Source organism: Pogona vitticeps, chromosome 4 (assembly GCF_051106095.1).
Source record: "Pogona vitticeps strain Pit_001003342236 chromosome 4, PviZW2.1, whole genome shotgun sequence".
Taxonomy (NCBI): domain Eukaryota; kingdom Metazoa; phylum Chordata; class Lepidosauria; order Squamata; family Agamidae; genus Pogona; species Pogona vitticeps.
The window spans coordinates 168,478,074-168,491,325 of record NC_135786.1 but is presented as its reverse complement, the minus strand read 5'-3'; the positions used below and the strand labels follow the sequence as shown (position 1 = coordinate 168,491,325).

General features: G+C 41.0%; 1 protein-coding gene across 1 annotated transcript; it reads left to right on the top strand.

The window, feature by feature from the left end:
• Positions 1 to 2,868: 2,868 nt before the first annotated feature.
• RBFA (ribosome binding factor A) lies at positions 2,869 to 12,207 on the top strand. The gene is made up of 7 exons (XM_020781594.3): positions 2,869 to 3,152; positions 4,679 to 4,721; positions 6,018 to 6,194; positions 8,095 to 8,207; positions 9,038 to 9,122; positions 10,124 to 10,191; positions 10,513 to 12,207. Exons 1-7 carry the CDS (start codon positions 2,923 to 2,925, stop codon positions 10,889 to 10,891), a joined length of 1,095 nt encoding a protein of 364 aa, XP_020637253.3. The 5' UTR covers positions 2,869 to 2,922; the 3' UTR covers positions 10,892 to 12,207.
• The last annotated feature ends 1,045 nt before the right edge of the window (positions 12,208 to 13,252 follow it).

The window sequence follows — 13,252 nt, the reverse complement described above, 5'->3', positions numbered from 1 at the left end:
CCAGCAGTCGTAAGATTGAATCCACACAATGGAGTGAGCTCCCGTCGCTTGACCCAGCTCCTTCCAACCCAGCAGTTCAAAAGCATGTAAATGCAAGTAGATAAATAGGTACCACCATGGTAGGAAGGTAACAGCATTCCATGTCTAGTCACGCTGGCCACGTGACCACGGAAACTGTCTATGGATAAACGCTGGCTCTACAGCTTGAAGATGGGGATGAGCACCGTGCCCTAGAGTTGGACACGACTGGACTAAATATCAAGGGGAACCTTTACCTAAAATAACAATGGACACCATCAAGTTTTCATCAGGGTTTTGGAAGGAGTATCCCAATTGTTTTCCATGTCTAAGAAAGAGAATCTTCTGAATTCAGAAATATAACTAGTAAAAATAGTCTCACAGTATTTGTTTTCCTTTTAGAGCAGAATTGAAATGTATGTTTTGGTCTATTTGTGCAAGAGGAAGAGGTTGTAATTAATGATGTACAAAGATGCTATCTCTGCATTATGGAGCTTTGATACAGCCTGTTGCATGCTTCTGGTCCTACCGTTAGCTAAGAAGATAGCTGGCCATTCCTCTCAAGGGTATTGAAAAGATAGCAAACTCTTTTCAATTTATTATTGTGTTCCTAGTGCCAAAGACACTGAGAGATAAATGTGTGATTTACTGCCCAAGATATTGCAGTAAAATGACTAGCCTTGGGAATGATGCTACTTGCCACAGTTGTTCACACAGCCTATATCTTGGACCAGCCTTGTTTGACTCTGAAAAAGGCTAGACTGTAAACCTGTCCCCATCTAATATTATTATAATTGTCGTCATTGTCATCTGCCTCTGAAGCTGGTCACCAACCTCTCCCCCAAAACCCACATTTGACGAAAATGGGAAAGATGCTGGGGACAGCTTCCCCTTTATCCAAAGTATATTCCTGGGAAAGTTGTAAGCTGTTTTGCTCTTTAAGCTTTTGCAGTACACTGAATTTAAAGTGTTTAACCTCAGTAGAAAGGATGATAATGAAATGGAGGATGAGTAGGGTTGCCATGATCATGTGAGACTTTTGAACCAGATAAAATAAAAAAAGATATTGTGGCTCATTAAAAACCAGTACATATGCTTTTTGTTGCCTTCCTGAAGCACACATTATTAGATGAAAGGTAGAATACCAGTCAGTCTGGTTTTGCCATGATAAGTGCAAGCAGAGAATGTATCCATCAAAAATTTCACAGTATATTGACGAGGGCAGCGGTTCCCAACTTGAGTCTGCACAGGTTCCCAAACTTTTTTGCCTTCAATGCTAGCTGTGCTGGACAGGATTTCTGGGAGTTGCAGTCTAACAATATCTGGAGACCCAAAGTTGGGAACCAGCGGAGTAGAGGTATATTTGAGTACTCCTTTAACCTTCTCACATTATTCTGAGGTCCTATCTTGCATGGATCACATTTTTGCTCTTCTAATAAAAGTCTCTAACATTCCTTTCTTCATGCACATGAATGGGATTTGCTGGAGACATATTTTGTGACATCTCCCTAAAGGTAAAGAAAGTCTTTAAGGTCTGAACCTAAGGGTAATAACCCTACATTGCATTGAATTCAATGGGTCTTCTGTACATAGATCAGTCAGCCTATATCTACTCAGAAATAAATATACTCAGGCATAAGAGGACATCAAATAGTTTCAGGAGAAAAGCAGTTTGTGCTATAAAGATTATAGCAAAACCATCATCTGTATAAATCATGAAAAGCTATAGATTGTTCAAAGAGAAATGACATAACATTCCATTGTTCTAACATAACCTATACTCTGGACAAGAGGCCAGTGTAAGGACAGAATATGGAGTAACAAAAAGGTTTCAGATTAAATAAACAGTAAAGGTGACAGACAAGGATATATTTTATTTCTTGATCTGTTCAATGTATATGCAGAACATTTACAAAAAAGCTGGACTGGATTTAGATGAATGAGGAGTGAAAACTGGAGGAAAAAACAGAAGTAATTTAATGAATGCAGATAACCACATCACTAAAAGAAAATAGCAATGCCTTAAAACAACTACTGATGAAGGTTCAGGAAGAAAGACAAACAAGTAGGCCTTAGATCAAATCAAGCCCGAACACATTCAGTGGAAGCCAAAATGACCTATTTGAGGCTATAATACTCTCTAGACATAGTACTAAGAGAAAACAAAGTCACTGGAAAAGTGGAAGGCAGCAGGAAAACAGGGAGATGTAATATCAGATGGTTTGATCCAATAAACGAAACCATGGGCTTGATCTTTCTCTCCAAGCAGGCTTTTTTCCAGTAACTTGTTTCTAGAGAGATGGCTTTTAAATGTAGTCTTTTATTTTTTAAAAACGTGTGTTTTTAGCATCGTTTAAAAAGTATTTTAATCTGTTTTTAATATAACGATTAAAATGCTTTTTCGGTATTTTAATTACTTATTGGAGGATTTATTTATTTATTTATTTGCTTTTACTATTGCTTGTTTTAATATTGTAAGCCGCCGTTAAGTCCTCTTAAGGAGAAAGGGGAGGTATAAATAAATAAATAACGCGCAGGGGCTGTCAATAGAACTCTTCGGAAGGCATTAATTACGAGGGGTGTTCTAAGCGAGAGACGACTTCTCGTCACGAAGCAACCATATTTTACATTTAAAGTCTAGCGTTGCCAGATCCCTTGGCCACTCTTCGCAACAAGAATCCGAGATATAAAATGCAATCGCGACGCACTTGCGCACTACCGACCGCCGGCTTTGCAGCAAGGAAGGCAGCTGGCTTTAGACGTAAGGCGAGCCCTATCCAATGGGGCGCGCAGGTTAAGCTCCTCCTGCCTGTGCGCTGGGAGAACGGAGGCGCGGCTGCTCTGCAAGAGGGGTGGGGGTGGGGGTGGGGGTCACTCTGGTGCGAAGGTTTTTGCGAACGTTCAATGTGGAGCGTTCGACATGGAATGCCGGCCGCTGAAGCGCTGGCGGCGGCGGCGGCGACTTCGACTCCCGGGACAGCCAGAGCGGCAGGCTGGTGGTCGCAGCGGCCCGCACCTGGCGGTGGCGATGGAAGCCTCTTTCCGCTGAGGTCCTCCTGCTCCCGGCCTTTGCATTGCTCGGCCGCTTGTTGCAGCAGAGGGAAGTTGCTCAGGAGGTACCTCCTTAAAAAAATGTAAGCGGCGTTTTTTTTCCCTTCCTTGCCCAGAGCGGGCCTTGAACGCGAGGCAACAGGGAGCGCTTGTATGACTGGAAGGACCCGGGCGGTGTAACTAGGGAGCTTTTATTCTGTGTTGGCCCTGGGTTTTGAAGAGCGGCGATTATTCTGTCTTGAAATAACAAAGAATCAGGTGGCATCTGTCAGGCTAACGTGGTTTATTAAGCATAAGCTTTCGTAAGTCTAGCTGCCCACTTCATCAGATCCATTCACAAAAGTGTATACCAAATAAAAGTTGATTCGTCTTTAAGATGGCTCAGAATTCTTTGTTTTTACTGTGACTGACTGGTAAGATCCGTGTCCTGGACAGACGTGGATTTGTAAGGCTTGGAACCCGTGTGGATTGTGTCTAACACAACCTCCCCAGCAAAATCTGTATCCCCCCCCCCAACCTTTTAAATAGACAATTAAGATCTTTTCACTCTACAAAAGATCTGCTTTTGGATAGGAGATTGGCTAGTACTGGTGTGTTGATACAAAACAGTAAAGTTGCCTGTACTATTTTTGGTCTTAGTTTGGGGTGTGACTGCCAGGGGCTGTCATGATAAGTGCCATGGTGAGTCTCAGTTTATTCATTTTAAATTCTGGTGTGAATTGAGGTTTCAGAGTTGCTCAAGAACCCACTTACTGTATTTATCTTTCTGGTGATCCATAGCATCCATGCTCATTAGCAGAATTGAGCTGTACTTTGTATGCCTAGGAAAATATCTGATTTGGAAAGATCTGCATCTGGGTTGGAAAGACCTGTCCAATTTGGGTTGGATTTGTCTGTTCTGTTGTTTGTTCTCTGTGATTTCTGAAATGATACCTCCCCCCTCCCAAGACTCTGAACTATAAAATAATCCTGAATCCTGACCATAGTGTCTCTAAAATATGTCAGTAACGTGTAATTCTTGTGCTAGGCAGACCAGTATTACTCTATAAATGTAGATGAAGAAGTGTGAGAATATATGTAAGTGGCTTGCCTAAAATTACCCAGGATTTCTGATCGAGGTGAAGTTTGAACTGTAGAATCTTTATCCACTTAGCTATTCCAAGCAGATAGGATTTCTTTATCACATTCTTTTTTATTTATTTAGTTATTGCCTTTCTCCACATATAAGTAACTACAGTAAAGGCAGTTAGAACCTGATTGGTCGTAAGAAATACAAGTAAATTATAAAGCCAGCATACAGAGTTGAGCCATATATACCATGTGTGTGTGTGTTTGCACAGATGGATGTACAGTATCATTTAAAATGACTGAAGCCGTACTGTGAGCTGAGGTAAACAAAATTAAGCATGAAAAATACTTCTGAATTGCTCTGCATTTCTAAACTGGTCTCCTTGAGCAGAACTTATTCGTTTAAGAGACTTATATCCACCTTTCTCCTAAGCCAGTACTCAGTCATAGAAAGCAAATGGGCACAGATTTGAAATGCTGTACTATTGATTTACTGTTTCAACTGTTAAATGTTAATGTTTTTCTTTTTTCTTTTCCAAAGGGATAAGTTCTGGTATGATAATCCTACACTGGATTTTGAGCTGGTAAGAATTTTCAACCAAAAGATTCCTTTCGTTCTGTAACTTAACTGTTTTTCATATCTGAAATTTAACAGATACTTTACCAAGATATCATGTCTTCTCAGATGGACCCATAAGCAATGATCAGAGCTGTGTTGGTCCTCTCTAGATTGAAGAGGATTTTGTTCACAGGAGGTTTTGGATGAGTGTGAGGAGGTGTGACAGGTGGCTGTGGGGCTGAGCAAGGTTGGTTGCCGGAGAGGTCACCAGTGGAGCCCAGGGGCTGTAGGTCTATTGCACCTTCTCCTCCATTGCCTCCTGGCCCCTCAGTGGTATTCAGCTTAGCAGGCATCACAGTGCTGCTGCTGATTGCGTCATTACCCGTGCTACTTCCTCAGAAGGCACTAGAAGCTTGACCCACTGGCCAGTCGATGGATCGCATCTCCTGACAGTTTTCCAACCCTCCGTGCCGGTGCCTTCCTCCACTGTCTCCACCTGACATATCTCCCAGTGGCTGGCATCCACCCAGAGGTCATCCTCCTTCATATCTGACTCCTTATATAGTCCCTTTGGGGGTTGCCGCACCCTATTTTTTTCCTCCTTAGCACTTCCTACTGCTCCATCAGTGTTGTTGCCAGCCTCCAAGTCTTTTGGGAAGCTGCAGGTGGGGAATACCCTTGCTGGGGTACCCAAGGTAGAAGGCCCATTCACAGTTGGACCAGCCTGAGAGGTGTGGGTCCTGGCCAGCCTCACATTGGAGCATCACTTTATTAACTAAACTGACATATTATCAGAGGATGCAGATAAATTTGTTGTCTGGGTACACATACACTTTATGAGTGATGTATAATATTTGTTAGGCACTGGCATGAGAAGATGAGAAACGAAGCATATTGTGTTGCTTTTTACAAATTGTTACAGAAATCTATATTTTAAAAAAAACAAACCCAATATTTGTAAAATATATTTTAGAATACAATATATAAAATAGTAGTCCCTGTGTTCCTGAATTATGTGAAATGCTATTATCTGATTTTAAGTAACTATTTGTCTGTCTGGCTCTCACATACATATATACACATGCAAACAGAGTTAAAAAGAAGTTAATAATTTATGCCACTGTATTTTTTTGCCCCTTCACAATTACATTAGCAATTGCCTGTTTTTATTTTCTGAATGTCCAGCTCCCACTAAAAATGCAGAGTGGAACAATAGTGGAAAGAAAAAGCAGCAGCCATGGTGGGGTCTTAAAAACGCATGCCGTATAATAACAGAGTTTGTCATACCTGGTGTATAATTTGCAATTTCTTTATTTTAAAGGTTACCAAGCCGGCCAATTTGGCAAACATGCCAAAAAGCGTTCCACCCAGGTTTAGTAAAGAACATAGTATACGTAAAAGAACCCTAGATGTCTTGTTATTAGAAGCTGTGAGGGATGTGCTGAGTACCTGTGAAGTTGGCCAAGAAGTTTATGACCTCCAAGTGGAATTGTCTAAGGCAAGTCCAGTATGAAGCTAATTGTATCCAGTCTTTTTAAGTTGCAATCTTTTTATTACACATTGGAACAGGCAGAGATCTACTGACTTGCTTCGCTTAACTGTTCTGAAGACCAGTTTATTGTTGTTTATGTGTTGGATTATGGAATATGCTTACATTCTTGTGTATAATCATACTCTATATTTTCCTCTCCTTTTCTTTTACATCTGCCCAAAAGCTGTTGCTTAGCATAGTAAATTGCAGAAGAGGAGGTCCATTGAGTCCATGGGGATTTAGTGAGTCAGCTCCTCCATAATTTCCATCGATTCAATTAGGCCTACTCTAACTGTAACTTATTGTGCTAAAGTAAGTTGCAGTTAGAGTAAGCCCATTTAAATCAATGAAATTTATAGAGGGGTTGACTCACTAAATCTCCATGAACTCAATAGACCTACTCTTCTGCAATTTACTGTGCTAAGCAACAGGATTTGGCCAGTACTTTTTTCTGTAAGCATACTGTATTTTTTTCTTCTTTTGTTCATTTGGTTTGAATTTCAGTAATTCTTTTAAAATTGCTTTCTCGTTTTGGAATATCCCAAAACATCTGAGGCTGCTCTGAAATCAGTCATGATTAAATGCACAATTAAGACTTTAGCTTGCATTGGTTATGCACAACATTGGGTCTTATGGCATGCTAAAGACTAATGTGTTATGTTTGACATTAGCTTTTGTGCACCTCAGCCCATTTCAGTGGAAGCGGTTTATCAATAGCTTGTTGTTGAGAAAAGCTTATGCCAGCTGAAACATGTTCATCCTTGAGGCATTCCAAGATGCCTTGTTCATTTTTGCTGTAATTGTGGCTGCCCTTCAGGAACTTTTTATAGTAGATCTCTCTTAAATCATAGTGAGATTCAGTAATAGTCAGCACAGATGAGGGCTAGCTCTCTACATTTTCCTGTAGCAAAATAATTTTTTTGATTAAGCCAGTGGTTCCCAACCTTTTTTGAGTCGTGACCCCCGTTTTGTAATAGCCAAGTAACCTGTGACACATACTCTGGCCACATTAGCACAAACGGGTCGTTGTTGTTGTTGTTGTTCCCCTACATGGCAGCATCATTGATGCTACTGCTGCTCGCCCTCCTTCTGCTCCTGCAGCCAACTCTGCTACGGCCACTTTAAAACCGAGCCAACTCTGCTACGGCCAATTCAAAACTGGGAAGGGAACAGGCTGGGGAAGGTTAAAGACAGGAAAAAGAGACAGCAAAGAACTTCAAAGAGAGGCCAGGGGTGAAAGGATGTGCCAGTATTCAGGGAGGGAGCAAAACCTGCATGCAGGGAGGATCCCCTTTAGAAAGCAGTGCAAAGCTTTCCTTGCAGATGAGGCAGGCCATTTGTTTTTGTGTCTCCCTCCTCTGTATGTGTGTGTGTGTGTGGGGGGGTCGTGGTTTCCTTTTTCCCTTTCCTTCTTTAGGCTCTCCCAAAGTGAGAAATGAAAGCAGCAGCAATTGTACCTTTACGTTGGCTTTTCTTCTTTTATAAAAACTAGTCCCAGTCATCCCTTCTCAGAAAGCAGAGGCTTTTTTCTCAGAGGGCCTGTTTCTCATACATGCACATGCACATCGACTTTAATACCCTGCTACAAAAGATCAAGGAAGAAATTATTTGACAAGAGCTGCAACACATATAAGGTAACCCGTGACCCCCCCCAGGAAATACTTTGCGACCCCCTTGGGGATTATGACCCTCAGGCTGGGAAACACTGGTTGAAGCACTTTCTCTAGCTCTAGATCAGCACCCCATGTATCATCCCCACCTAAGTCTTCCTTTTAACAACTTTATTTCCACTGCTCTGCTCCAAATCTTTCAGTTCCTCATCTTGTAGAATAGCACATTTATAGTGAGTTCTTAAAAATTCTTTTAGGCATCTGTCGGATCAGATTTTTCAGCATGCAATTTATATTGGAGGTCTACAGGTGATGCAGAAAAAGATGAGCATGTAGCCAGAGTTCTGAACAAGAGCGCTGCAGATATAAGGTACTGTCTTGCTGTATTCAGAAGTGTTTCAACATAACTGCCTGTAAATTATATTGCCCTCATTAAATGAGTCAGTGTGTATTAGAGCTAAGAATATGTATTGCTAGCAGTAGGGCTGTCTCCCTGTTATACTGTTGTTGTTTAGTCGTTAAGTCATGTCCGACTCTTTGTGACCCCATGGACCAGAGCACGCCAGGTCCTCCTGTCTTCCACTGCCTCCTGGAGTTTGGTCAGTCCCTGTAATACAGGGTCAGATATTCAAAGTCACATATATACACAAACAAGTGCATCTTATTGTTTACATAACCACATGTATAATGTATTTCCCCTTTGTTTCGTTGTTGGTGTTGTTGTTTTTTTGGTTGAGACTTAGAAAGACCAACTGCAAAAGCGAACGCTTCTTTGGTTGAATAGACAAAAGAATGGCCTGCTTTCTGTGCACCTTTCTCCATTTATCAAAAATTCCAATAAGATTACAGTGGGCTGATTTGGCCGCAGTGCATAGGTCTGGTCACAAACCAGGAATAGAGTTTGAGAAGGTTCTTCTTGGCCACAGCACCTAGAATCCCAGTGCCTGCGGTAGCTGGGAAATTCTGAGAATTGTAATTCAAAAAGAAAAAAATGTAACTCTTCAGACATCTTGGTAGAGTGGGCTTATTCCACACTCTGAGAACAATGGGTTATTCTCCTACAGAATACATACTGTAGAGGTTGTAGCAATTTGCTCATTGCTGCTTAAAAGAGTACGTTTCTCTCTTTTTCCCTTGGTTTCCCCAATCTTTTCAGACATGTTTAACAAATGTAGCAGATTTAATTTCTTTCTTTTACAGGTGTTTTCTGATTACACATCAAGTCCTGAGAAAAGTTCCTTTTCTAGTATTTATTCAAGACAAGGAAGATGAAATTATAAGAAAGGTAGGGAGGAAAGTCCATAAATATTATCTGTTAATATGAGTAATGAATTAATTCAACCATGGAGATGGTTAGTAATGAGCAGTACACAAATTCCACTTCTGCCACTTTATACCCCCCCAAAAAGCCATTTTGAGATGTATTCATAACAATCTGTTAAGAGAATATCACTTTACACAACACTGATTAGGCCTTATAAGAAAGATGAAGGGCAAGATCCAAAGTATTGATAGTAGTCTTCTCTTATTTACAGCTCTAGCCCATACTGCTCCCCCACCCCACCCCCAGCAACATTAGGGAATCTTTGGAGGCAAGAGCACTGAAGGAAATGTTGCCTCCTCTCCCACTTTTATGAATAGAAGAGATTTTTCTCTCAATTGGGATATGGAGTGGGATTTGATCCTATCAATTTGAAAAGAGACCCTCTTAAAAAACCTGAGAAAGAAATGACAGTGCTAAGAAAATAGAAAGAAATTGGGAATTGTTAGTTAAACAGAAAAGGAAATTGGTAGACAGAAGATTATTCAGAGTAAAGGCAGTTTTTAAGTGTGTTACAATGGAAATGTATAAATGTTCCCTGGTGACCAATAAAATGTCACAGAAGTGGCAAACTTTCAGATTTTTCAGATCACTTCATTAGGCACCATGTTAGAAAATTAGAGTTTGGGGATAAATGAAGAAGTCCATAATCTAGTTAGATGTTGTAGCTGTTGGATCTGTAATCTTAGGCTGTCCTCAAACAATGATTCGTAATCATCTTTGTTCTTTGTGTAGGGAGAATAAGGTTTTCCTATCCACTTAAATGGTATGATATTGCAGGAGTACCCAAAATCATCTGCTACCACAGAAACTATTTTCCAGATACATTGAAGTACTACTATAGTATTTTATAGAAACAATTTTCTAGCAGTGCAGGAGGCATTTCAAGCTTGGAAGGCAGTACATTGATAAAATGAGTTTTAAAACCTTTATTTAATTTCTTATTATTATTTACTTTATTACAGATTGAGAAGTTATTGGCAATTGCTGATTTTGGGCCTGAAGAAAATGAACCAGTTCAAAGTAATATTAGGTATGTTGTTTTTAAAACACAACACACAATCAGTGAAAAATATCTTTTATAGGAAAAAAAATAATTGTACATTTTAAAGAGATTTGTGATCACACCAAGTTAGATCCAGAGATACACAAGCAGAGGACTGCTTGCATAATTGGGTTTTCTGTGTCTTTTCCCTAGTTGTGGCTCCCTGTCTTGTTTGCAAAAAAGTATCTTGAGAGTAGAGGAAGCCTTCTGGCTGCAGTGGAAAGGAAGCAGGCCAAATAAATAAATCAAAGGGGTGAATGCATTGGGTGTACTAGGGCTACAGATTTTACTAATTTCTCTTTCTTGCAGTGAACAAAGTTCTGCAATGACTGACGTGTATTTGGATTCGTCACATTCCCCTGTCCATTCCAATCTGTTTGGAATTGATCATGATGCATTAAATGAGAAAATAACTGAATACAAAAAAATGAAGGAAGACAAGAAAATAGAAGGCATTGGGCTGTCTGAGCAGCAGCAAAAACAGCTAGCTGAAATACGAAAGCAAAAGAAGATGAAAAAGAAAAAAGCCAAGAAAACTTCAGATGATGATCTGACACCCCAGAAATATCTAATGGACAAGTATAGTAAAGATTATTGGGACAGTGAAATAGCATTTTCAGACGAAGATCAACTGCTATATGAGGAAGATGAACTGGAAGCAGAAGATAGACCCACTCATACTAAGTAAACTTGCAAAGCTGTCTTGATTGAGACATTGCATTCTTGTTCCTTGAGGTTTGGGGCCCAGAAATGCACTGCAGAGTCACAGGCAACATCTCCCTATTATTTCCCCTTTCATTTCTGGATTCTTTTCTCCCTGTACTGGTTTGCATAACCATAGTTTGCAGTGAGATCCAGTTTGGACAGCTTGTACTTTATACTAAGCAAGAACTACATGTAAACAATGGATGTGCAGCTTGTAGCCATCCAGGTGGTGGAGGATTGAAACTCATCAGCCCTTGCCAGCATAGTTAGCAGTGACGAATGATGGGAGTTGGAGTCCAAAGAGTTCCAGAGAGTAACAGTTGCCCAGCCCTATGGAAAAATTAAAATCAAATGTTTTAAAGATAATTCCTGTTTAATCATAGTTTGCTGTGGGATGTCATGGTAAACCTTGGTTATACAAACCAGGAAAGGGTGGACACTATCCCCGCACAAGTGGAAATAACAAGGGTCCGGCCCCATGGTGCAGGATGGTCCACTCACGATTTCACTGCTGCCACCAGCTCCGTGGAGGCTTCCTATCGTGCTGTTCTCCGCAATGAATTAGCCACTCTTTGACCTAGCAGAGAGGCTTGTCATCCCGCCTCCTGCCAGGAGTGGGTAATCCATTGCAGACAACAGCGCAATAGGAAGCCTCCACGGAGCCGGTGTCAGCAGCAAAATCGTGAGTGGACAGTCTGGCCCCATGGGACCAGACCCTCGTTATTTCCACCTCTGCGGGAATATTCGTATTCGTAGACAAATACCCCCATCTCTAATGGACACCTGTGAACAAGAGCATAGGAAGAGCAAATGGCTTATTCCTATCTTCTGAAACATGGTTTGGAAGAGATGAGGAATGTAGCTTTTCAGTTTACTAAAGTTCTTTGTTAAATTATTAAATTTCAGTAGCCATTATTAACTTCATGGTGCTCTTCAGTATTAACATAGTACAGTAGTTAAAGCTAGCAGAGGAAAGGATGGTGACATACATAATGATTTGGGAGTAAGAGAATATTGTTTCTGCTTTGTTTTAAGAGAAATGTATACTGAAACTGTATCTTTTGGAAGCTGGAGATATCTAAGCCAAAGCAAATTGATTTGAGGATATGATTTTGTGACCTTTGCATGCAGCAAGAGGATAGTATATAATTTAGAGCGGAATCCTAGCTTTGAGCCAAAAGGTCACCCTTAAAAGACTTGAACTGCCGCCAACAATAATGTGCCTATAATTCCTTTTATTGGAAATCATTACCCTTTTGCAAGTTTAGCACATGATTAAAATGAGTTTTGTCTTCGTGAGCTCACTGTAAAATTCTTGCCTGGAGCCATCAGAAATCATATGCTACAGGTGTTGGAAATGTCTGCTTTGATTTTTGTGACCCTTTAAATATGGTTGGACTGTAGGGACTATCACAGTGGCTCCCAACCTTTTTTGAGTCATGACCCCCTTTTATGATAACCAAGTAACCTGCAACCCCACCACCACCGTGTCATCATTCCTTGACATGGTGGCACCATCATGGCTGCTGTTCCTTGCCCTCCTACTGGTCCTGCCACCGACTCCGCCACCATCACTTCAAAACTGGGGAGGGAACAGGCTGGGAGAGGTTAAAGGTAGGGAGGAGAGAGAAGGGAAAGGATTTCAGCGATGGGCCAGGGGATGGAAGGATGTGGCAGTATTCAGGGAGGGAGCACATCCTTCATGGAGGGAGGATCCCTCCCAGAAACCGGCACAAAGCTTTCTTTGCACCCACTGCAGAAGGGGCAGGCCATTTGTTTTTGTGCCCTTCTCCCAGTTCTCCATGTGACCGGAGGCTAGACTTTCCTGGAGTTTCATCCATTTTAAGAGGTGGGTAGTTCTTTTTTTCCACATCATAGTCCTGGCACTCTCCTGTTTAAGATTCACAGATAGCCTTGATTTTAATCTGGGAGAGGAAGTATGACAGCCAAAGAGTAGAAACACATTTGATATAGATGCTTTGAGTTTTTCATTATTAGCTGCTCTCTTGCCATGTGTCATTGGGCACACTGCTTATTAGCCGATTTTATTAATACGGATTGGTGTCAGGGATCCAGCTGGCTCTGTGAGTTAGGTATCTAGCTGCAGAGCCAGAGGTTAGGAGTTTGATTTCCTACTGTGATTTCTGTGAGTAGATCCAACCTACAGTATGTGGCTTTGGGCAAACTTCACAATCGCAGGGTGTCCCCAGAAAAAGGGAATGGTAAATCACTTCTGAATATTCCCTACCTGGAAAAAAGGGTCACCAATAATCATGTGCTCATAATTTATTAGGCACATGATTATTAATGGGGAATCCAGTGATGATACTACAGTTTTCACTGA

Bases quoted from the DNA above. Each gene is read 5' to 3' on its own strand.
- RBFA (XM_020781594.3), top strand. From the start codon at position 2,923: ATGTGGAGCGTTCGACATGGAATGCCGGCCGCTGAAGCGCTGGCGGCG. The intron at 8,208-9,037 runs GTACTGTCTTGC...TTTCTTTTACAG, and splicing joins AAGAGCGCTGCAGATATAAG to GTGTTTTCTGATTACACATC. The intron at 9,123-10,123 runs GTAGGGAGGAAA...ACTTTATTACAG, and splicing joins AAGATGAAATTATAAGAAAG to ATTGAGAAGTTATTGGCAAT.